This window comes from Thalassophryne amazonica, chromosome 4 (genome assembly GCF_902500255.1).
Source record: "Thalassophryne amazonica chromosome 4, fThaAma1.1, whole genome shotgun sequence".
In the NCBI taxonomy this organism is placed as follows: Eukaryota; Metazoa; Chordata; class Actinopteri; order Batrachoidiformes; family Batrachoididae; genus Thalassophryne; species Thalassophryne amazonica.
This window is the reverse complement of record NC_047106.1, coordinates 137,752,652-137,778,719: the sequence shown is the minus strand read 5'-3', so window position 1 is coordinate 137,778,719 and position 26,068 is coordinate 137,752,652. Positions and strand designations below refer to the sequence as shown.

General features: G+C 44.3%; 1 protein-coding gene across 6 annotated transcripts in view; it reads right to left on the bottom strand.

Annotated features, from left to right (window-relative positions):
* mark4 (microtubule affinity regulating kinase 4) overlaps positions 1-26,068 on the bottom strand; it is a 162,900-nt gene that overhangs the window by 54,331 nt on the left and 82,501 nt on the right. For all 6 annotated transcript variants that reach the window (XR_004560205.1, XR_004560206.1, XR_004560207.1 and 3 more), the window contains exon 6: positions 4,847-4,917. Coding sequence is in view for 3 of the 6 variants with exons in the window: in XM_034168664.1 (XP_034024555.1) it covers positions 4,847-4,917 (71 nt within the window). In the remaining 3 variants the exon portion in view is untranslated. The remainder of the gene's footprint in view (positions 1-4,846; positions 4,918-26,068) is intronic.

The following is a 26,068-nucleotide window of genomic DNA, read 5'->3' as shown; positions in this document are numbered from 1 at the left end:
AGACAGCAGGCCTATTACTCTGATCTGACCAACAAAAACAAGTATAATTCAAAGATCTTTATTAAGTCGCTCTCCTTTTACAGCCCAAGGTTTTTCAGATTACTTTGAGAAGAAAATAGATGACATGAGGTTAAATGTATCCCAGCATGCTTTAGTTCAGCCACTACACCATTATCAAGGAGGGTGCCATCGATGATACATTACCTACATTTACCGAATTTGATAGCATCTCACTGGGTGCGCTGACAAAACTTGTAGCGTCTGCTAAAGGCACAACTTGCTTATGTGACCTGATACCAACAAAACTGTTTAAGGACCTGTGGACCACTCTTCGGCCAACTGTACTGGAAATTATTGATCTGTCATTAACCTCAGGATCTGCTATTAAATGCAGATTTTCTTTGCAACCACCCACTCCACCAGGTAATTTCACTGATTAACTGACTCCATCTGCTCAAAGTGATTCTACCAGACTTTTGACAAGAAGCAGAAAGTTTGACCACATTACACCCATTTTGGCATCTCTTCACTGGCTTTTTGTCCCTGTGAGATCAGACTTTAAGGTTTAAGGTTCTAAAATTATTCATGGACTAGCACCTTCCTACTTAGCTGACCTAATTAGATCCTACGTACTGGCCTGGACTCTGCATTCTCAGGGCGCAGGACTACTTTGTGTCCTTAGAGTGAATAAAAAGTCTGCGGTCCACAGAGCCTTCTCGTATCAAGCACCTGTTTTGTTTGTTTTCAAGTTCAGACTTAAGGCACATTTATTCTCCCTCTGCATGTTGACATCTGCAAGATGTTTTGTAATTCACTCCTTAGGTGTTACCAATCAATCAATCAATCAATTTTTTTATATAGCGCCAAATCACAACAAACAGTTGCCCCAAGGCGCTTTATATTGTAAGGCAAGGCCATACAATAATTATGTAAAACCCCAACGGTCAAAACGACCCCCTGTGAGCAAGCACTTGGCTACAGTGGGAAGGAAAAACTCCCTTTTAACAGGAAGAAACCTCCAGCAGAACCAGGCTCAGGGAGGGGCAGTCTTCTGCTGGGACTGGTTGGGGCTGAGGGAGAGAACCAGGAAAAAGACATGCTGTGGAGGGGAGCAGAGATCGATCACTAATGATTAAATGCAGAGTGGTGCATACAGAGCAAAAAGAGAAAGAAACAGTGCATCATGGGAACCCCCCAGCAGTCTACGTCTATAGCAGCATAACTAAGGGATGGTTCAGGGTCACCTGATCCAGCCCTAACTATAAGCTTTAGCAAAAAGGAAAGTTTTAAGCCTAATCTTAAAAGTAGAGAGGGTGTCTGTCTCCCTGATCTGAATTGGGAGCTGGTTCCACAGGAGAGGAGCCTGAAAGCTGAAGGCTCTGCCTCCCATTCTACTCTTACAAACCCTAGGAACTACAAGTAAGCCTGCAGTCTGAGAGCGAAGCGCTCTATTGGGGTGATATGGTACTACGAGGTCCCTAAGATAAGATGGGACCTGATTATTCAAAACCTTATAAGTAAGAAGAAGAATTTTAAATTCTATTCTAGAATTAACAGGAAGCCAATGAAGAGAGGCCAATATGGGTGAGATATGCTCTCTCCTTCTAGTCCCCGTCAGTACTCTAGCTGCAGCATTTTGAATTAACTGAAGGCTTTTTAGGGAACTTTTAGGACAACCTGATAATAATGAATTACAATAGTCCAGCCTAGAGGAAATAAATGCATGAATTAGTTTTTCAGCATCACTCTGAGACAAGACCTTTCTGATTTTAGAGATATTGCGTAAATGCAAAAAAGCAGTCCTACATATTTGTTTAATATGCGCTTTGAATGACATATCCTGATCAAAAATGACTCCAAGATTTCTCACAGTATTACTAGAGGTCAGGGTAATGCCATCCAGAGTAAGGATCTGGTTAGACACCATGTTTCTAAGATTTGTGGGGCCAAGTACAATAACTTCAGTTTTATCTGAGTTTAAAAGCAGGAAATTAGAGGTCATCCATGTCTTTATGTCTGTAAGACAATCCTGCAGTTTAGCTAATTGGTGTGTGTCCTCTGGCTTCATGGATAGATAAAGCTGGGTATCATCTGCGTAACAATGAAAATTTAAGCAATACCGTCTAATAATACTGCCCAAGGGAAGCATGTATAAAGTGAATAAAATTGGTCCTAGCACAGAACCTTGTGGAACTCCATAATTAACTTTAGTCTGTGAAGAAGATTCCCCATTTACATGAACAAATTGTAATCTATTAGACAAATATGATTCAAACCACCGCAGCGCAGTGCCTTTAATACCTATGGCATGCTCTAATCTCTGTAATAAAATTTTATGGTCAACAGTATCAAAAGCAGCACTGAGGTCTAACAGAACAAGCACAGAGATGAGTCCACTGTCCGAGGCCATAAGAAGATCATTTGTAACCTTCACTAATGCTGTTTCTGTACTATGATGAATTCTAAAACCTGACTGAAACTCTTCAAATAGACCATTCCTCTGCAGATGATCAGTTAGCTGTTTTACAACTACCCTTTCAAGAATTTTTGAGAGAAAAGGAAGGTTGGAGATTGGCCTATAATTAGCTAAGATAGCTGGGTCAAGTGATGGCTTTTTAAGTAATGGTTTAATTACTGCCACCTTAAAAGCCTGTGGTACATAGCCAACTAACAAAGATAGATTGATCATATTTAAGATCAAAGCATTAAATAATGGTAGGGCTTCCTTGAGCAGCCTGGTAGGAATGGGGTCTAATAAACATGTTGATGGTTTGGATAAAGTAACTAATGAGAATAACTCAGACAGAACAATCGGAGAGAAAGAGTCTAACCAAGTTGTTACCAGGTTACAAAAACAGTGCTTTCAGTTTTAGAAGTGTTGATTTCTCACTAGTTTTTACACAGTATATGAGACAGTGACGTGCAGTCAGGTGAGGCTATGCCTCACCTGTCATCATGGAAAGAAAAAAATGTAAAATGAAAAAATAAATTAAATGGTTATATTTATCCAGTGATTTGTACAATCAAGTTTTCCTTTTAACCTCACCAATTTTAGATTTTTTTTTATTCAAAATCACTGAATTTTGACATTTGCCATTCAAATACTGAGAAGAGACATGCGGTGAGGCAGCAGCCAGCCGTGCCTCACCTTGGATTGTGCAATCACTGAGCTAATTGCTGGCATGCTGTGCAGTCAGACTGTCTCACTGTCTCTCTGTACGTCGCCATTAAAATGGTCAAACACTTTGGTTATATGAACTTAAATTCCATAGTTTAGCTGATGTACATAATGTACAATTTTTTTTGTCAACAACTGTGTTTGTGTAACATGTTTTGTGTACTGAGCGATCACAACACAGCTGCAAAAACACACCAGGTGAGGCACGCAGTTCTCCTACCTCATGTCAGGGGGCACTAGTGATCCTAGGGATTCTTCTTTCAGCAACTCTTCAGCTGCAGAATAAGTGACAGCAAGCTACAAGAGCAACCGTTCATTATTTTTTATAATGAACGGTTTATTTTATATTTTATATTTTTTTCCTCTCGCCTGGACTTTACTTTAAGAACGGAGGATTACATATCCAAACTGAAACAACTGTCTAAACTGGACTTTCAATCGAAGCAGGAGGTAATAATTAAAGGACGACCAAAGGCCAGAGCTGAAAGGTTTGTTTCAGACAACAGAAGAGCCGCTCTATTTTCAAACGCAGTGGGACACACTGAAGTCTGGCTGTGTGGATGTCCAGCAAGAAACTGCCTTTTCTGCTTTTCCTGCCTTATTTTCTCAACTTGTGACAATGTCTGAACTCAGCTGGGATATTGTGACCTGAAGAATTTACAAAGAAGTGTTATCACAGACGAGTGGTTGATCACTCACATTTAAAGCCAGAAAAGACAGAAAACAGAGTCAGAACAGGACTGATGAAGGACGACTTTCTTCCCCGGCAGTGATCTCCACTGAGACAGAGAAACTTTTAAAACTGAAGGAAAATAAGGTAGACTTCCACAAGCAAGTCATTGATGCTTTTGTTCAGAAGGAGCGGCACATGTGGACTTCATTTATAAGTAAAGGTAAGACCATAATAACGTTTTTATTTTTTAATGTGCTTTTTGTGTGCTACAGTTTGTATGTGTAAAGAATGCTGATATGAGATTTTAAACATAACCCGTTAACTGCTGCCAATCAAACGGTGAAGAAGCTGCTCTGTGAGCTTCGTATGTATTTAAATCTGATTGTGATGAAGTCAGAGTGCCTCACCAGCCATCAACCTCACTGCACGTCACTGATGAGAAACATGTTAGATTTACACAGAAACACAGCGGTTTTGGAGCGGATTCCGCCATGTTGGATTAGCAGCAAGCGAGACCAGCTAGTGACATCACGGTGCCTCTCTACTCTGATTGGCTGTCATGGTGTCCTTCACAGAATCCCGACCTCCCCCCAACTCCCAGAAAAAAACAGAGTTGCATGAGTCATGCTATCAGCCATATGAGCATAAAATAGGAAGCAATGTGACCTTCTGACCTCTTAAAGTCAAGGTTAGCCATTTTTTAACTTGTCCAAGGTCTGTGTCCCGTGGTCCCTGTGAATTTGAAGACTCTGGCAGTAATAGGACTGGACTTATGCTGAGCACAGACAGACAGACAGCTGGACAGATACAGACAGACGCAAGGCCTTCGCAATACCCGATGGCCATATTTTGGCCTTGAGTAAAAATAAAATGTGAATTAAGTAAACAGGAACACTAACATGAGTTTGTAGTGTTTGTATTTTTTGTCGTGGATGAATTCTGCTTGGATTTGGACAAACGCGCAAAATGAGTTCAGCGACGTGTGATGAACTAACCTGTCTGAACTTGGCTCTGGCCTCCTTCTCCTTCATTCTGCCATGAGCCACGAGGTAGTCAAACACTTCCCCTGGAAGAAAAGGAAGCTCACAGTTACAGGTGTATTTAGGTCCATGAACATCATCTGGACATTAGCAGTGAGGTGAAGCACCACTGACGTCATCGAGACACTTCAGGCTTTAAGTCTCAAAGGATGAGCTGAGACAGAAACCCTGACTGTTAAGGCACAGTGATCAATTTTCCCTCTGTGGAAGTCATGATGTGACTAAGGTTCCTGGAAGCAAAAAGGATGCAGCTAGCTTAGAGGCGGGATACGCCTGAAGCAGGGCTACTGAGTAACCTGCTCACGTAAACAGTGATATAAAGTATGCACTGACCTTTATCATTCATTAAATTCACACACAAACAGAAAAATGTTCAGGGCTTGAAGTAAGGGATGCAGAGCTGACCACAGCGCATCGTCACAGTTACACTGATTGGCTCAAATCTAAATAACAGATCAATCATAATAATATAACTGAAGCAGGACAAACCCAGATATCCATGGATCCACCAGGAATTCTCATACCTGTCTGACAAATCTGAGGTCAGACCTGAAGCTTACTGGCTGCAACTGGAGAAACTGAATATGAAAAATTCCTGCTGCTTCACTGGCCACAGCTTCATGACAGAGTCGCAAATACAGTGTTAAAAAGAAGTTTGAGGCAATCCAATGTCAAGTTTGATAGAAGGTTCAGCAGACTAAACCCAGGATTTCTTGCAAGAAGCAGGAGTGACTGAGCAGCCCGATTTAGGATCCGCTGTACTCACCCTGAACAGGGAAGGGGCTTGAAAAGGTGCCCTAAACATAGTCTGTTTCACCTTAACCTGTCTGGATTATCACATCCACAGGGTCACCAGGTCGGCTGCAGGAAAACAGAAGTACAAGTGATGAAATTTGCTACATGCAACACGACCAAGTCCACGACCAGTTCGGAACAAGGGAGCTGAGGTGAAGGCTGTGGATTCCTGTAAGTGCCCCGCGCTGTGGCTGGACAGCAAACTGGACAACCCACACCAACCACCTGTACAGGAAGGGACAGAGCAGGCTGGACTTTTTGAGGAGGCTGCGGTCATTTAACATCTGTAGGAAACTCCTGTGGATGTTCTACCAGTCTGTAGTAGCCAGTGTCCTCTTTTACACTGTGGTGTTGGGGGGGGGGGGCAGGACAACCAAGAAGGACACATCCAGGCTGGACAAACTGATCAGACGGGTTAGCTCTGTGGTTGGCATGAAGCTGGATTCTCTGGTGACGGTGGCAGAGAACAGAACACTGGACAAACTGCTGGACATGATGGATGATGCCAGTCACCCTCTGCACACCGTCATCAGCAACCAGAGCAGCCTCTTCAGCCACAGACTGCTCCTTCCCAAGTGCAGGACCAACAGACTGAAAAACTCCTTTGTCCCTCAGACCATCAGACTGTACAACCCCTCACTCAGGGGGAGGAGGAGTAACGTGAAGACAGAGGACGGGAAGGAGAGGAACAGTAGCAGCCAGTAAGACAGCATTGAGCAGTATGTCTGGTAGTTACACTCAACAAAAATATAAACGCAACACTTTTGGTTTTGCTCCCATTTTGTATGAGATGAACTCAAAGATCTAAAACTTTTTCCACATACACAATATCACCATTTCCCTCAAATATTGTTCACAAACCAGTCTAAATCTGTGATAGTGAGCACTTCTCCTTTGCTGAGATAATCCATCCCACCTCACAGGTGTGCCATATCAAGATGCTGATTAGACACCATGATTAGTGCACAGGTGTGCCTTAGACTGCCCACAATAAAAGGCCACTCTGAAAGGTGCAGTTTTGTTTTATTGGGGGGGATACCAGTCAGTATCTGGTGTGACCACCATTTGCCTCATGCAGTGCAACACATCTCCTTCGCATAGAGTTGATCAGGTTGTCAATTGTTGCCTGAGGAATGTTGGTCCACTCCTCTTCAATGGCTGTGTGAAGTTGTTGGATATTGGCAGGAACTGGTACACGCTGTCGTATACGCCGGTCCAGAGCATCCCAAACATGCCGGCCATGCAAGAACTGGGACATTTTCAGCTTCCAAGAATTGTGTACAGATCCTTGCAACATGGGGCCGTGCATTATCCTTCTGCAACATGAGGTGATGTTCTTGGATGGATGGCACAACAATGGGCCTCAGGATCTCGTCACGGTATCTCTGTGCATTCAAAATGCCATCAATAAAATGCACCTGTGTTCTTCGTCCATAACAGACGCCTGCCCATACCATAACCCCACCACCACCATGGGCCACTCGATCCACAACATTGACATCAGAAAACCGCTCACCCACACAACACCACACACGCTGTCTGCCATCTGCCCTGAACAGTGTGAACCGGGATTCATCCGTGAAGAGAACACCTCTCCAACGTGCCAAACGCCAGCGAATGTGAGCATTTGCCCACTCAAGTCGGTTACGACGACGAACTGGAGTCAGGTCGAGACCCCGATGAGGACGGCAAGGATGCAGATGAGCTTCCCTGAGACGGTTTCTGACAGTTTGTGCAGAAATTCTTTGGTTATGCAAACCGATTGTTTCAGCAGCTGTCCGAGTGGCTGGTCTCAGACGATCTTGGAGGTGAACATGCTGGATGTGGAGGTCCTGGGCTGGTGTGGTTACACGTGGTCTGCGGTTGTGAGGCTGGTTGGATGTACTGCCAAATTCTCTGAAACGCCTTTGGAGACGGCTTATGGTAGAGAAATGAACATTCAATACACGAGCAACAGCTCTGGTTGACATTCCTGCTGTCAGCATGCCAATTGCACGCTCCCTCAAATCTTGCAACATCTGCGGCATTGTGCTGTGTGATAAAACTGCACCTTTCAGAGTGGCCTTTTATTGTGGGCAGTCTAAGACACACCTGTGCACTAATCATGGTGTCTAATCAGCATCTTGATATGGCACACCTGTGAGGTGGGATGGATTATCTCAGCAAAGGAGAAGTGCTCACTATCACAGATTTAGACTGGTTTGTGAACAATATTTGAGGGAAATGGTGATATTGTGTATGTGGAAAAAGTTTTAGATCTTTGAGTTCATCTCATACAAAATAGGAGCAAAACCAAAAGTGTTGCGTTCATATTTTTGTTGAGTGTATATTGTGTATTTATATTTATATTTAGGGCCCGAGTAAGCAACGTCCTACGAGGACCCTATTGTAATTGCGCTGTTTATTAATTATTATTATTATTATTATTATTCTCACTCTTGAAATCGAAATTTTGGCCTCTTCCCATGCTCAAAAACTCACCAAACTTTCCAAAGTCGTCCGGCCGGATCCGAAATTCGATATTTTGGGGGCGTCGCACATGGTCGCAGAAAAATCGCGAAATAGCGCCCCCTACAAATTTTCAAAAACCCATCCGCATTGGGCTTTTTTCATCGTAGCCTCACGAAATTCGGTACAGATATTTACCATGCCAGGATGCACGAAAAAGTCTCTTACTGTCATGGTGAAATATCAACAGGAAGTCAGCCATTTTGATTTTAAGTTTCGATTTTGAGCAAATTTTTGCCATTTTGGCCATTTCCACTACTTACATTTGAACGAACTCGTCCTAGGGATTTCATCCGATCATCTTCAAATTTGGTCAAAATCATCACAACACAATGGTGACCAAAAGTTATCAAAAGATTCTAATTAAGTCAAAAGGCGTGGCTGCTAGGGGTCGTCAAACTTTGGCGAGCTTTTCGGAGCATGCCATTTCACTTCGAACGGCTGTCATGCCCACATACTTCATCGTAGATACTTCAAACTTGCTGGACATGATGAGGGCTCCGCCCTGAACGTCTACATATCTTAAGTTCCCACCTGCGCCATAGCGCCCCCTGGTGGTGGCGGGAAATGTCCTATTTTTACTTTAAGAGGTCCTGATGTCACATACTTAACCCAATCAACTTCATTCCACTTCTAAAACATGCACAACAAATTGGTGAACGTAGGCAATGAACGCCGTGAAGTTACGAGTAACGGCGTCCGTGTGGCGGCGTGCCGAATATTGCCCATTCGCCATGAAATTACGTTCTTCATTTTGACGGCTTTAATTTTGTCACATCATCATGAAAATTGATACACAGGTCGAGCACGACAACCTCTTACAATTCATAGGGGCGTTGCCCATGGGCGGGGCAAAATGCCTCAATAGCGCCCCCTTGAAACTTTCAAAAACCCCTCCCCATAGGGGTTTTTTTTGGAGTAGGGAGATGAAAATTGGTACACATGTGTGACTTGCATAGACGTACAAAAAAGTCTCTTGCACCATGGGTCTACTCCAAACAGGAAGTCGGCCATTTTGAATTTTCTTCTCATTTTGCAATGATTTCCACATGTATTTGAACGAACTCCTCCTAGGGATTTTGTCCAATGCACTTCAAATTTCTTTGACAACATCCAAAGATGATACTGACCAAAAGTTATCGAAAGCTTTTCTCTATGTTGAAGGGTGTGTCCGCTATGGTGCCGCCATTTTGACCCTTTGCCATGGAACATCAAGTCATGATAACTCCTTCATGCTTTGCCTGATTGACTTGAAACTTCACATGTATGATGACGGTTGGCCCATGAACACACCCAGCCTCTCTGTTTGTACACTGAGCGCCCCCTAGTGGATGAACAATCAACATGTCATAACTCCTTGATGCATTGTGTGATTTGTTTAAAATTTTAACTGTGTGACAAGTGGTTGCCCCTGCATGCACATGCCCACGTGGTCACAAGGGCACCCACTGGCCTGGGTAGGCGGTTGCGCGGAACGAGGGCCCGTATATGACTGCTTGCAGTCCTAGTTACAAACTGTTTTTCTTTTTACTTTCACTTTTGATACTCTGTATGCTTCTTACCCTGTGTGCTGCTATACAATGCTGCTGGAACCTTAATTTCTCTGAGGGAGTCTTTCCAAGGGATCAATAAAGTTCTATCTAATCCAACCTAATCAGGAGAAGGCCGGTTACGGGAGAGGCAAGGGGGCTACACTTTCTTCTGGAAAGGGCTTCCTGAGGAGAAACTACAAAGCCACAGCATCTGTTTTGCTGTAAAGAACTCTCCTGACTGAACTCCCAGTGGGTGTCAATGAATGACTGATGACACTCCATCTCCAACTTGTGAGTGAATGCCATGCCACTGTCAAAGCTTATGCACACTTGACGCCGACCATGAAGAGAAGGAAACCTTCCACACTAGGTTGGACACCATTCTATCGGCGATCCCAGTATGCCACAAGATACTCTTCCTCAGCAGCTTCAATGTCTTGGTCGGAAAGGACCACTGGGAGGAACGGAGTGAGCAAGTGAAACATCAACAGCACCCCAGTTCTCACAAAGAGCACTGAATATGAACACATCACCACAACACCATCTTCAGGCAAAAGGAAAAGTTCAAAGTCTTCTAGGAACACAGTCATTGAAGAATTGGTACCTGCTCGACTACATATTATCCAAAAGTACGAACAGAAAAATGTCCTGTCAACCAAGGCAGTGACTTGTGCAGATGACTGTTGGACAGATCATCATCTGATCTATTCCAGGATGCAGCTAAACATCCAACCCTAGAGGAGACCTGGACTGTGCAAACTGTCAAAAGGCTCAATATTTTCAAAATGGAAGACCGAGAAACAACAGCAAAGCTTCAAGGGTGCCTGATGAAAGAACTCACCACAAAGTACTCTGCTCCAGCTCATAAACACTGGGAGGAGCTCAAGACAGCCATAACAACTGCTTGTCAAGAAACACTTGGACACCAGAAAAGGAAGCACCACGTCTGGTTTGAATCGAATGACCAGGTCCTCCAACGATTCATCGACCAGAAGGGAAACACTTTCTTTAACCACCAGAAACATCAGACCTCACAAGAGAAAAAGTATCCACTCCAGCAAAGCAAAGAAACTCTATAAAGTGACACTTGCAAACTGAAAAATCAGTGGTCGATCAACAAGGCTGCAGAAACGCACGTTCTTATCAACAAAAATGACAGCAGAGGCTTTTTCAATGCCACCAAAGCAATCTACGGCATTTTTTTGAAGCAAGGATAGCCTGAGCCTGCTGAAGACCATCTTGAAGACCTTTTGAACACCAACTCGGCTGTTGAAAAGGAGAAAGTACTCAGCTATTTACCAAGAAAAGAAATTGCTGAAGAACTCAACCGAACCCCAACTCTCTCATCCTCTCACCATCCTTAAGGGCCCGAAAACAACAAAGCAGTCAGGGAAGACAACATTCCCATTGAGGTCTTTAAGGAGGTCCCTTTCTCCAACTGCACCAACTCATCATCAAAATCTAGACTCAAGAGGAAATACCAATGTCATCATCTACAAGTTGAAAGGAGAGAAGTCAGCCTGTGGAAACCATCACGGAATGTCCTTACTGTCTACCGTAAGAAAGGTTCTTGCATGGATTGACAACAACCATCTGAGAAGACGAGCAGAAAACATCCTTCCTGAAACCCAGATTGGCCACCAACCATAAAGAGGAACAAAAGACATGATCTTTACTGTTGGCCAATTCCAAGAAAAGCATAGAGAGTAACACCAGCCACTGTACCTTGCCTTCACTGACTTGACAGAGGGGGTTGACATGTCACGCCCACGTCTGTAGAAAATCCTGAGGCTTCTCCACAATGACATGTATGCCACAGTTGTGGTAAATGGCAAAAAACTGAAGTGTTCACTGTTTTATCAGGCGTGAAGAAGACATAAATCCTCTATCAGCGTCAATCCAACATGGTCAATCCAAAACTTTCTGCTGTGAAGCTGCATGGGCAGGTCCTGAAGAACGTTACCAACTTTCCATACCTGGGCAGTCATGTGTCCTCAAACGCCATCATCGATGTCAACATTTAACACCAACTCAAGTGTTCAGGAACAGCTGTTGCCTCGCTTTGCACCCATGTTTTCAACAACAGAGACCTTTGACACAAGACAAAAATTCTTGTCAACAAAGCCATCATCATGCCAACCCTGCTGTATGGATCTGAGACCTTGCTTTCCTCCCACTGCAACCTGAACACCCCCAAGCAATTTCCCCAATGCTGCCTGAGGAGTATCCTCAGCATCAGGTGGGAAGACTACAGTACAAACATTGGCATCCTGGCTGAAGCCAAGCTTCAAAGCACAGTGTGTCATCATCAAGAACCTGCTTTAGTGGGTGGGTTACATTGTTAGAATGGATAGCAGCCAACTTCCCAAGCAGATCTACTCCCAGCTGACCAAAGGAAAATGGCCCAGATGAGGGCAAAAGAAAGAACCTCCTGAAGCACAACCTCAAAAACTGCTCTCTCTCATCTGGAAGACCTGGGTAGAACAAGCAAGAGACTGAGCCAGCTGGCCAGCAATGATCACATGCAAGTGGAAGTCTTTGAAAAAATGCAGATGAACAATGCAGAGGAGAAAGAAGGAGAGCAAGATCTTGAAAAAGCTTCATGCAACAGCCACATGCAATATCGGTAAGGAACAGTGCACGTCAAGACTGGGCCTGTTCAGTCATCTCCAAGTCCACCGTCCCATCCAGGAAATGACCAAGAAACTGTCTTTGTTGCCAAAGAAGGATTGTCACGATTGAGCAAACAATGTAATAAAGCAGAGAAAGCCTCCCGAAGAGGCTGAAAACTCCTAAATACGAAGCTTGCGGAGGAAGAATGGCAGGAAATGAGTTTAAGAGCTCAAAGATGATTTGTAAATACTGTGACTAATAAAGCTGGACATCAGTCCAACACTGCTGATCTAATTCAGCATTAATACCCTTAAGCTTTGTGTCAAAAAAATAACCTGTCACGAGAACAAACGTTGCTGGGAACCGCCCCTGCACTGGCATGCCCCCCCACTCACTTTTACCAGCATTTGTTCAACCATTTCCCATTATACAATGCTTGCACCTCAACCCTATGATGCTGTACATGTTTGATAAATACATCAATCAATCAATCAATCAATCAATCAATCAATCAACATTTATTTATAAAGCGCTTTACAGCACCAACTGGTGTCCAAAGTGCTTAACATTAAAAACACAAATTTACAAAAATAAAACACATATAAAAGAAAATTTTAAAACACATAAAAAAAGAACATAAAAATAACAGAACATGTCACCTCCCCATTAAGTGTTAAAAGCCAGTTTAAATAAATAAGTCTTTAACTTAGATTTAAAAAGTGCTAGGTCAGGAATAGTACGTAACTCAAGAGGTAGCTCATTCCACAGTCTCGGGCCAGCTACCGCGAAAGCATGGTCACCCCAGCGTTTATATCTTGACCTTGGAACATCTAAGTAAAGCTGGCCAGATGCCCTTAATGTCCTACTGTAGGTGCGCAAAGTTAAAATTTCAGACAAGTAGGGAGGTGCAAGGCCATAAATAGCTTTAAAAACAAACATTAAAATTTTAAAATCAATTCTAAAACGAACTGGAAGCCAGTGGAGTGAGTACAGGACGGGCGTAATATGCTCACGTCTAAAAGTGTTTGTCAAAAGACGAGCAGCAGCATTCTGCACCAACTGGAGACGTGCAAGAGACGACTGATTAATGCCCGAATAAAGTGCATTACAATAATCAAGTCTGGAGCTGATGAAAGCATGAATGGCCGTCTCAAGATCACGTCTACTGAGAAAGTGCTTTATTTTAGCCAAAAGGCGAAGTTGGAAAAAACTAGCTTTGACAACAGAATTTATCTGTTGATTGAACCTCAAACAGCTGTCAAATATCACTCCCAAATTCTTGACAGCTGGTTTTACATAGTTAGCCAAAGCACCAAAATCTGGTGTTACCACATTTGGTATGCCAGTGCGCTCAAACACCATGATCTCAGTTTTACCATCATTCAGGTAAAGGAAGTTTTGGGACAGCCACTGCTTTACATCACGAATACAATTAAATAATGATGACAAAGCATCACTCCCATTAGTCCTCACAGGCAGATAGATTTACAGGTCATCTGCATAACAATGAAAGGACAGGTTGTGCTGGGTTATAACTGACCCCAATGGCAGAATGTACGAAGAAAATAGAATCGGCCCAAGGACAGATCCCTGCGGCACTCCACAGCACAGAGGAGCAGTTGATGAGGAAAGGTCCCCAATCATGACAGAAAAGCTCCTTTCAGCCAAATATGATCTAAACCACTTAAGTGCAGTACCATGAATGCCAATAAAATGTTCCAACTGGGAAACAAGTACTGTGTGATCCACAGTATCAAAGGCTGCTGTGAGGTCCAACAGAACCAGCACAGCAGGATTCCCTGCATCCACCGACAGAGTAATATCATTATGAACTTTTAAAAGTGCTGACTCAGTGCTGTGTCGCGATCTAAACCCAGACTGGAATTTTTCAAGGATGAGATTGTCTTCTAAAAATGATTGTAACTGTAAAAAGACAACCTTTTCTAAACCCTTAGATAGAAATGGCAGATGAGACACAGGTCTAAAATTGGATAAAACTGATGAGTCCAGGTGAGGTTTTTTAAGAAGAGGTCGAACCACAGCATGTTTAAAAGCAGCTGGAACAGACCCTGATCTAAGACGAGCATTGATAAAAGTTAGGAGACCTGCCCCAACAGTATTAAAAACCTCCTTCAGCACCTTAGCTGGAACAACATCAAAAGGACAACTTGTAGATTTTATGTGTTTTACAACATCAGCGAGAGATGCAAAAGAAATGGGCTCAAACTGTTCGAGCACAGCAGAATGTGCACGAGGAGCAGACAACTCAACATTGCAGCTCTGATCAGCGTTCTGTCTGACTGATGAAACCTTATCAATAAAAAACTGAAGAAACTCCTCATAGGTTGTGGTTGTAGCATCCAACAAAACAGAGGTGTGTGGATTTACAACTGAGTTTATAGTCTGAAATAACACACTGGGACGACGACAACTGCTAGAAATAATATGAGACAGATATTGTGCTTTTGCCTCCTTCACAGCCTTCTGATAGTCAGTTAGACTGTCCCTCAGAAAACCCAGAGACACTTGTAGTTTGTCCTTTTTCCATTTTCTCTCCGCCCGTCTGCAGCGTTGCCTGAGGGCACGGGTCGTGGCATTTAACCAGGGGTCGGATTTTGATTTCCTGGATTTGCAGCGCATCGGTGCAACAGAGTCCAAAATTACTGTGCATGTAGAGTGGAAAGAAGAGAGGATGTTATCTGGGACTAATGGAGAAACCAGTCCATTCATGGCATAAAACTGAGAGTCCATGAAGGCAGCAGCAAAGTCCCCCGCTGTCGAGGAGGTGACCAAACGGTGGCGAGAGACAGGAACAAGTGGCTTACTAGCAGATGGAGGAGCAATAAATTCAAAAATAACAGGAAAGTGATCTGAAATAGCAGCGTCTGATATGTCCTTAAGTGAAACTGAGAGCCCAAAAGAAATAACCAGGTCCAAGGTGTGTCCAAGATTATGTGTTGGTCCATCCACAACAATTCAGGAGGCTTTTAAAATCATCAGCCAGCTGATTAGAAGGACAACAGATATGAATATTAAAATCACCACAGACCAAACATTTGTCATATTTTGGGATAAAATCTGCCAGAAACTCAGAAAACTCCTGAATAAAATCCTTATTAAATTTTGGTGGACGATAAACAACAGCACAGAGCACAGGACAGTCGAACTCCATCACAAACAACTGAAGTTCAAAAGTGGAGTAGACAGAAGATAAAAATCGGCATTTAAAACTGTCTTTAAAAACCGTGGCCACACCACCGCCTCGACCTGATGCTCGTGGGGAGCTGAAAAACGAGCAGGCGGGGGGAGGAGCTCAGAAAAGGCGCAATTTTCACCTGGTTTCAACCAGGTCTCCGTTAACAGGAGAAAGTCCAGATCACGACTGGAGAAAAAGTCATTCAAAATGAAAGTCTTACTTGTGAGTGACCTTGTGTTGATGAGCGCCACACGGACCGAGCGCACGTCAGTCTGCTGGGAGACACGACCGAGCAGGCGCAGGTTCTCCTGCACGCAGCCACGACTGCAGCTCCTCACAGGACGGCAACGCGGAAGTGGAGACCCGGCAACCCGGACAACCGGCCGGAGCCACCGATAGCGAAAAGTCAGGGAATGCGGCGCGTCGTAGCCGTCATATGGTGTGAAGAATTGTCGGGCACAGCCAGGCACACTCTGAGCCGAACACGGACTCCTCCTCTCTTCCCACGTGCTCTGCGACGCAGACGCCGAGGCAACACGCCAAGTGGCCGGCGTAGAAAGTCTGGTACGGAAGCTAAGACAGGCGGCGGGGGCAGCCGCGTCCCTGGCCGTCCGCCCGAGCCAGGAACTGCAAAATTCTCCAGCGAAGCCCGAACGCTGATAAGAGTCTGGCGATCATACACCAGGAGCGGTGACACATTCCATGCAACAAAGTGTAAAAACAATAAAAACGACACTAAAAGAAGCAAGTGCCGACGGCAGGCCAGATACAACGGCGCCATCTTGCCGCAGACGAGACGATTAATTATTCATCTCGAGATCTAATACATCTCGTGGGTCAGGCATTACAGGCAATAAGAGGAAGAGCCTGTTGTGTTGTGATTGAGGTGTGTGCTCTCCTGAGTGTCCATCTTCACTCTTCTATTTTCTAATCCTGCTTATTCCAAATAAGTGTCATGGTTGGGGGGGCTGAAGCCTATCCCATCAGACATTGTGCAAAAGGGTCTATTTGAGGGGCACATATAGACACTCAAACCCATTTACACCTATTTAGAGTAACCAGTTCACCACCAAACCCGCACAAATATGAAACCTCCAGACAGAAAGGACCATGTAGGACGTAAACCTGGGACCTTCTTACTGATCTTCAAGACCCCAGTTACAAGAGAAAACATTTATTTATTTGTTTATTTATTTAAGTTTGAGAGGAATTTTCTGAATTCACTCCTGAATCAGAATCCCGCTAACTCTTGGCCTACAAGTTAAATTATATTTGGCAGAGGCAACAGCAAAGAAGAGGAGGGCTTTGAAACACAGCTTTTGTGACCTTGTAAGGTTCTTAAAGCCATTGAGGATCAGATGTGTATGGACCCACAGACCATCTGTCCACAGGATCTGCTCACAGACGTTACCCGCCCCATCCTGGCTCTCTGATTTATTGTGCACAGAGAGACACGGGGGTGATCACATGTCCTCATCTGTCAGCTGGAAGAGGGAATTCTCCTTTGTCCCCTCAGAAGGTACAACAACATGATGACATTTTAAACTGAAGCAGCTTGGATATGAGCTCAAACACCTTTCATGATTTTAAACTTCTATGTGGACACCACTTTGGAGTCACTGTGAAGGTTTTCTGATCAGTTATTAGATACCTGTTGTTTTTCATACTTTATACACGCTGAAGCTCTTTAAAAAAAGTGCCAGTCCCTGAGGCTATAATTGGTCTGAAAAGATGGGAAAAAACCAGACACTCGCTCGCTCTTCACTTTCTTGGGGATAGGACTTCAGCAGATCTGTCAGCTGTTTCAGTTCTTCTGTTGGTTTATTTATTTTACTTTTTCTTTCCACAGTAAAATGAGCTTGCAGAGATAGAGTATTTTCCTGACCACTGAAGGTCAGGTCTGACCTTCCTCCTGTGAAGCTTGTTAATACTCAAAATGTGAATCAGCTGCAAATCACAAATTATCCACAAACCCTGAATTGCAAAGCATGAATAATGAAGAAATATCTTTCGTAACGTGAATGCACATCTTGCAAATCATGAATTTCTTCACGATTTGGTGTATGTGCTTGGCTGAGGAGTCAATGGTGCGAAGCTACCATCTGTGGTATTATGACTGCATGCCTCTCACTTTCATTGCACCATGGGGCTTCACACTACCCATCGACTCACGCTCGCGTTGACTCTATTAGTGGGTGAACAATCCAACGCTTGGGTGAATTCTGCTTCATGATGATAGGAAGAGTTGACACCGAAGGATCAAAATGTGATGTTGCTGTGAACGCTTGGCCTCAACAAGCCAGTTATCCCTGTGGTAACTTTTCTTATACCTCCTACTTAAACCTCAAAAAGTCAGAAAGATCGTGAGGCCCCACTTACACAGTCTGTATTCATACTGAAAATCAAGATCAAGTGAGCTTTAGCCCTTCCATTCCACCGGAGCTTTCTGTCCTCCCTGGGTTTGCCTTAAAGCACCGGCATTACCGTTTGACAGGTGTACCGCCCCAGTCACTGCCTTATTTAAGGCAGGAATTTGTTTTTTTCAGATTTAGTTTTGACCTAGCCATTAAATTAACTATTCAACATCAGGCGTTTTATCAAGGAAATATGTAAACCTGGTGGGGATTCCCGTAGCTCGTACGCACCTCCTGACTAACTAATCCGTTACATACATATAATGGATTTTGTCCATTTTATACATACGAGGTCTCTTAGATAATAAACCGACCCTTTTATTTTTTTTTAACTATATGGATTTGAATGACATGCGATTACACCAATCATGCTTGAACCCTCGTGCGCATGCGTGAGTTTTTTCACGCGTGTCAGTGACGTCATTTCCCTGTGGGCAGGCCTTGAGTGAGATGTGGTCCCGCCCTCTCGGCTGAATTCCTTTGTTTCACACGCTGCTCGAGACGGCGCGCGCTGCTTTATCAAAATTTTTTCTGGACCTGTGAGGAATATCCGAGTGGACACTATTCGAGAAATTAAGATGGTTTTCTGTGAAAAGTTTAACGGCTGATGAGAGATTATGGGGTGTTTCTGTCGGTGTAAGGACTTCCCACGGAGCGGGACGTCCTGCAGCGCTTCCAGGCGCTGTCGTCGGCCTGTTTCGAGTTTAAAACATCCTACTTTAAGGCTTAATTCACCCAGCACATCGTGAGAGAACAGACAAGATTCAGAAGAGGCCGGCATGAGGAATTTATGCGGACATTCCACTGTTTAAGGACATTTTTTTAATGAAAGACGTACGCGCAAATTCGCCGAGTCATTTCCGTGACGACTCGGCAAATCTGTGTGCGCCGCGACAGGAAAAACACCTCCGTGTTGAAAACCATTTGTAGAATTCAGGCGGCTTTTAATGGCTTTCAACAAGTGAGTAACTGAGAAATTGTTTAACAGCTTGGGCATGTTCCAACTTGCCCGTTAAGATTTCCAACGGAGGTGTTTTTCCTGCCGCGACCCCCGCGGTCGGGTCCAGCCCGACATGCGACTCTGCCCGCACGTTCTTTCATTACAAAATGACCGTTAACAATGGAATGTCCGAATAAACTCCTCATGCCGACTTCTTCTGAAAGTTCTCTGTTCTCTGACGACTTACTGCGTCAACAGAGCCTGAAATGTGGAAGTTTTCAACTTGAAACGGCGAGACGCTGCCGCCTCGAAGCGCAGATCGCCGTCAGGCGCCGTGGACCGTCCTTAAAGCGACACTACCAGACCAAAATCTCTCATCAGCCGTTAAAATTTTTACCGAAAACCAGCTGAATTTATTGAATGGTGTCCACTCAGTTGTGCCTTACAGTTTTGAAAAAATTTTTATCAAACAAAGCAACAGTCTCTGAGCCATTCCTAAACAATGAAAAAAATCGACGAGCGGGTGGACGACTCCTCACTCAAAGACTGCCCACAGGCGAATGACGTAACCGACAGGCGTGAAAAAACTCTCGCATGCCCACGAGGGTTCAAGCATGTCTGATGTAATCACACGTGATTCAAATCCATATGGTTTTTGAAAAAATAATAAGGTCGGATACTTTTCTAATAGACCTCGTATAATGAATTTGCCTGTTTTATACATAACGGTTTTTGTCCATTTTATACATACAGTGGAATTTGATTACAACAGACAAAAATCGCTGGTCCACCTGAATCCATTATATGCGAGTTTAGAACTTCAGGTTATTAGTTACGTACACCTTTGCTTACTTATAAACACCAATACGTAGTAATATATCACCCACTGGTCACATAACCTTTGGTGACCAATAAAGTTCAAGAAAGTTTGCTTCTTCAACCTGTCCATCATTACTGCAAAGAACAAAGGGCTCAGAGCTGATCCTTGATGTAATCCTACATCAACCTTGGATGCACCGGTCATTCCTACTGCTCAGTTCACCACTGTCACAGTGTCCTTGTACATGTTGTGCACCACTCTCACATACTTCTCTGCCACTCCAGACTTCCTCATACAATATAGCAAAGCTTCAAATCACCTTATCATGAACTTTATCTAAATCCACAAACACACAATGCAACTACAATTTCCATGGATAAGCACCAGCCCATCCATCCATCCATCCATCCTCTTCCGCTTTATCCGGAGTCAGGTCGCGAGGGCAGCAGCTCAAGAAAAGCCGTCCAGACCTCCCGATCCACACACACCTCCCCCAGCTCCTCCGGGGGAACCCCAAGGTGTTCCCAAGCCAGCCGAGAGACGTAGTCCCTCCAGCATGTCCTGGGTCTTCCCCAGGGCCTCCTCCCAATGGGACATGCCCGGAACACCTCTCCAGCAAGGCATCCAGGGGGCATCCGGAAAAGATGTCCAAGCCACCCCAGCTGGCTACTTTCGACGTGGACGAGCAGTGGCTCGACTCAGAGCTCCTCCCGAGTGACCGAGCTCCTCACCCTATCTCTAAGGGAGCACCCAGCCACCCTGCGGAGGAAACTCATCTCGGCCACTTGTACTTGCGATTTCATTCTTTCAGTCATAAGCCAAATCTCATGACCATAGGTAAGGGTCGGAACGTAGATCGATCGGTAAATCGAGAGCTTTGTCCCCCTGCTCAGCTCTCTCTTCACCACAACGGTCTGATACAGCAACCGCATCACTGCAGACGCTGCACCGATCTGTCTGTCAATCTCACGCTCCATCCATCCCTCTCTCGTGAACAAGACCTTGAGATACTTAAACTCCTCCACTTGAGGCAAGGATACTCCACCGACCTGAAGAGGGCAAGGCACCTTATTCGGGTCGAGAACCATGGCCTCGGATTTGGAGGTGCTGATTTTCATCCCGGACGCTTCACACTCGGCTGCAAACCGCCCCAGTGCTGAAGGTCCTGATTTGACAAAGCCAACAGAACCACATCGTCCGCAAACAGCAGAGATGAGATTCTGTGGTTCCCAAACTGGACCCACTCTACACCCTGGCTGCGCCTAGAAAGTCTGTCCATAAAGGTAATGAACAGAACCAGTGACAAAGGGCAACCCTGGCGGAGGCCAACTTGCACTGGAAACAGGTTTGACTTACTAAAGGCAATGTGAACCAAGCTCCTGCTGCGGTCGTACAGGGACCGGATAGCCCTTAGCAAAGGACCCCGGACCCCGCACTCCCAGAGCACCCCACACAGGGTGCCCCGAGGGACACAGTCGAATGCCTTCTCCAGATCCATAAAGCACATGTGGACTGGTTGGGCAAACTCCCATGAACCCTCGAGCACCCGATGGAGGGTGTAGAGCTGGTCCAGTGTGCCGCGACCAGGATGAAAACCACACTGCTCCTCCTGAATCCGAGGTTCGACTATCGGTCGAATTCTCCTCTCCAGTACTCTGGAATAGACCTTACCGGGAAGGCTGAGGAGTGTGACCCCCCCTATAGTTGGAACACACCCTCCAGTCCCCCTTCTTAAACAGAGGGACCACCACCCCGGTCTGCCAATCCAGAGGCACTGTCCCCGACCGCCACGCGATGTTGCAGAGAAGTGTCAACCAAGACAGTCCCACAACATCCAGAGACTTAAGGTACTCAGGACAGATTTCATCCACCCCAGGAGCCTTGCCACCGAGGAGCTTTCTGACCAGCTCAGTGACTTCGGCCTGGGTGATGGATGAGTCCACCTCTGAGTACCCAGTCTCTGCTTCCTCTTCGGAAGACGTGATGATGGGATTGAGGAGATCCTCGAAGTATTCCTTCCACCGCCTGACAACATACCCAGTAAGGGTCAACAGCTCCCCACCCACACTGTAGATAGTGCCGGTGGAGAGCTGCTTCCGCCTCCTGAGGCGTCGGACGGTTTGCCAGAATTTCTTCCAGGCCAACCAATAGTCCTCCTCCATGGCCTCCCCGAACTCCTCCCAGACCCAAGTTTTTGCCTCTGCGACCGCACAGGATATGTTTAATTGACAGAACCTTTCAACATGACCTGGGCACAAAAAGTGCAAAGAGCTATAAATAACTATTATAAAGTTGAACAAATTAACAAATAAATATACTCAACAAAAATATAAACGCAACACTTTTGGTTTTGCTCCCATTTTGTATGAGATGAACTCAAAGACCTAAAACTTTTTCCACATATACAATATCACCATTTCTCTCAAATATTGTTCACAAACCACTCTAAATCTGTGATAGTGAGCAATTCTCCTTTGTTGAGTTAATCCATCCCACCTCACAGGTGTGCCATATCAAGATGCTGATTAGACACCATGATTAGTGCACAGGTGTGCCTTAGACTGCCCACAATAAAAGGCCACTCTGAAAGGTGCAGTTTTATCACACAGCACAATGCCACAGATGTCGCAAGCTTTGAAGGAGCGTGCATTTGGCATGCTGACAGCAGGAATGTCAACCAGAACTGTTGCTCGTGTATTGAATGTTCATTTCTCTACCATAAGCCGTCTCCAAAGGCGTTTCAGAGAATTTGGCAGTACATCCAACCAGCCTCACAACCGCAGACCACGTGTAACCACACCAGCCCAGGACCTCCACATCCAGCATGTTCACCTCCAAGATCGTCTGAGACCAGCCACTCGCACAGCTGCTGAAACAATCGGTTTGCATAACCAAAGAATTTCTGCACAAACTGTCAGAAACTGTCTCAGGGAAGCTCATCTGCATGCTCGTCGTCCTCATCGGGGTCTCGACCCGACTGCAGTTCGTCGTCGTAACCGATTTGAGTGGGCAAATGCTCACATTTGCTGCCGTTTGGCACGTTGGAGAGATGTTCTCTTCACGGATGATGCGAAGGAGATGTGTTGCACTGCATGAGGCAAATGGTGGTCACACCAGATACTGACTGGTATCCCCCCCCCCCAATAAAACAAAACTGCACCTTTCAGAGTGGCCTTTTATTGTGGGCAGTCTAAGGCACACCTGTGCAGTAATCATGGTGTCTAATCAGCATCTTGGTATGGCACACCTGTGAGGTGGGATGGATTATCTCAGCAAAGGAGAAGTGCTCACTATCACAGATTTAGACTGGTTTGTGCACAGTATTTGAGGGAAATGGTGATATTGTGTATGTGGAAAAAGTTTTAGATCGTTGAGTTAATCTCATACAAAATGGGAGCAAAACCAAAAGTGTTGCGTTTATATTTTTGTTGAGTATAAATACAGCCAGCACGGGCACCAGTCTGTACACTGCTACCTTCTTCTGTGCCAGTCTGTGGAATAGCAAGCTTCAGCATTGACAGACTGAACTTCTCTAACCAGAAATCAACGATTCATGTTTCAAAAGAGTGGTATGGGCTAACAGCCCTTCAGTGCCTGAAGTAAGGTGCTATTTGCTCCATATGATGGGTACTTCTGAGGCATAAATTGTTCTATGTGAAGCAGAATAAACTAAAGGAAAATGTATAACGTTTTGTAATCTACTGTAAGAGCCACAACTTGAAGCAATTCAACCAGGAATGAAAAAGAGGGGGAGGGAAAATGTTAAAATTTTCACACTTTAAAGAAGCTATTCTGGTGAAATTTAACAGATGAAAAGATAATTTCATATGGATAACAGCTTGGGACTCCGACGAGGGCGGTCGCATCTCCTCCACTCTCCCTTATCTCTCTGCTTTTAACCTTCAAGTCCCTACTTCACCAGGCTGTGAATTCCTCAAAAACTATATTGGATTCTGGATTTATTGGACTACTATTGGATTAACCATGGAATTGATCAGCTGGTCTCTGAACGCTATTGACACCATTTTTTCTACAAGAAGGTCAGGACCGGGGGATCCTGCCTGCCCAGATGGAACGATCCTGCGGGCTATGTCCTCGACTCCTGGAGTTCCTGGCGTGTGGCATGCTTGGCGCCTTTCTCCATTGAGGATGTCGAGGATTTATTCATTTTTGGTCTCATGGCAGCAGGGCTGGTACTTTTTGGCTTATGTACTGCCCTGATCTACCATAAAATTGGCTAGACGGGCAGCATCAAGAACCATGGGCCCTCGCTTGTCCGTCATGATTAACACAGTTGGCAAGGCAGTGCATTCTCAGACTGTGTTGACTCTTGAACTCAGACGCAAATTGGATGACACCTTGGAACTGATGCGTGCCTTGCAGTTGAAGCTGAAGGTTTCGGAGGCCGGTGAATATTCTTAATTCATAATTGGGAATATTCTTAATTTATAATTGGGATTTGGCTGTTCAAGTGGAACTGTTAAAAGTATTTTTCACTGCTCAGCTGCAACACTACAGGCTATCTAGCCTCAAGGTCAATTGCCCACTGTTTTCCTCCAGAGGAATTTATTCAGACGTTGGTGAGATTATTCGGCTCCATTCTTATCTCAACCCACAAAGGCAATAACAGACTCACACATGGACTGAAACATGCTCCAGTTTCTCCTTTTACCTCACTTCCTATTATAACATGATTGGACCTCACTTTTTCAACCAGGTCATATTTTTTCAAACCAACCTCTAGGCAATTGTATTGCGCGTTAGTCAATAGAAAACCCATGAAATAAAAAATTAAAAGTAAATAAAAGGCCCTTGAGTCAATTTTAAGTGCAAAAAAATTAAATTAAAAATGACCCTTGCGGACGTTACGCCATCTGTCAAAACCAAGTGGGAGATATAGATGGTTCTTCTTCTTACTTATAAGGTTTTGAATAATCAGGTCCCATCCTTTTCTCTCAAAAATTCTTGAAAGGGTAGTTGTAAAACAGCTAACTGATCATCTGCAGAGGAATGGTCTATTTGAAGAGTTTCAGTCAGGTTTTAGAATTCATCATAGTACAGAAACAGCATTAGTGAAGGTTACAAATTATCTTCTTATGGCCTCGGACAGTGGACTCATCTCTGTGCTTGTTCTGTTAGACCTCAGTGCTGCTTTTGATACTGTTGACCATAAAATTTTATTACAGAGATTAGAGCATGCCATAGGTATTAAAGGCACTGCGCTGCGGTGGTTTGAATCATATTTGTCTAATAGATTACAATTTGTTCATGTAAATGGGGAATCTTCTTCACAGACTAAAGTTAATTATGGAGTTCCACAAGGTTCTGTGCTAGGACCAATTTTATTCACTTTATATATGCTTCCCTTAGGCAGTATTATTAGACGGTATTGCTTAAATTTTCATTGTTACGCAGATGATACCCAGCTTTATCTATCCATGAAGCCAGAGGACACACCAATTAGCTAAACTGCAGGATTGTCTTACAGACATAAAGACATGGATGACCTCTAATTTCCTGCTTTTAAACTCAGATAAAACTGAAGTTATTGTACTTGGCCCCACAAATCTTAGAAACATGGTGTCTAACCAGATCCTTACTCTGGATGGCATTACCCTGACCTCTAGTAATACTGTGAGAAATCTTGGAGTCATTTTTGATCAGGATATGTCATTCAAAGCGCATATTAAACAAATATGTAGGACTGCTTTTTTGCATTTACGCAATATCTCTAAAATCAGAAAGGTCTTGTCTCAGAGTGATGCTGAAAAACTAATTCATGCATTTATTTCCTCTAGGCTGGACTATTGTAATTCATTATTATCAGGTTGTCCTAAAAGTTCCCTAAAAAGCCTTCAGTTAATTCAAAATGCTGCAGCTAGAGTACTGACGGGGACTAGAAGGAGAGAGCATATCTCACCCATATTGGCCTCTCTTCATTGGCTTCCTGTTAATTCTAGAATAGAATTTAAAATTCTTCTTCTTACTTATAAGGTTTTGAATAATCAGGTCCCATCTTATCTTAGGGACCTCATAGTACCATATCACCCCAATAGAGCGCTTCGCTCTCAGACTGCAGGCTTACTTGTAGTTCCTAGGGTTTGTAAGAGTAGAATGGGAGGCAGAGCCTTCAGCTTTCAGGCTCCTCTCCTGTGGAACCAGCTCCCAAGTCAGATCAGGGAGACAGACACCCTCTCTACTTTTAAGATTAGGCTTAAAACTTTCCTTTTTGCTAAAGCTTATAGTTAGGGCTGGATCAGGTGACCCTGAACCATCCCTTAGTTATGCTGCTATAGACGTAGACTGCTGGGGGGTTCCCATGATGCACTGTTTCTTTCTCTTTTTGCTCTGTATGCACC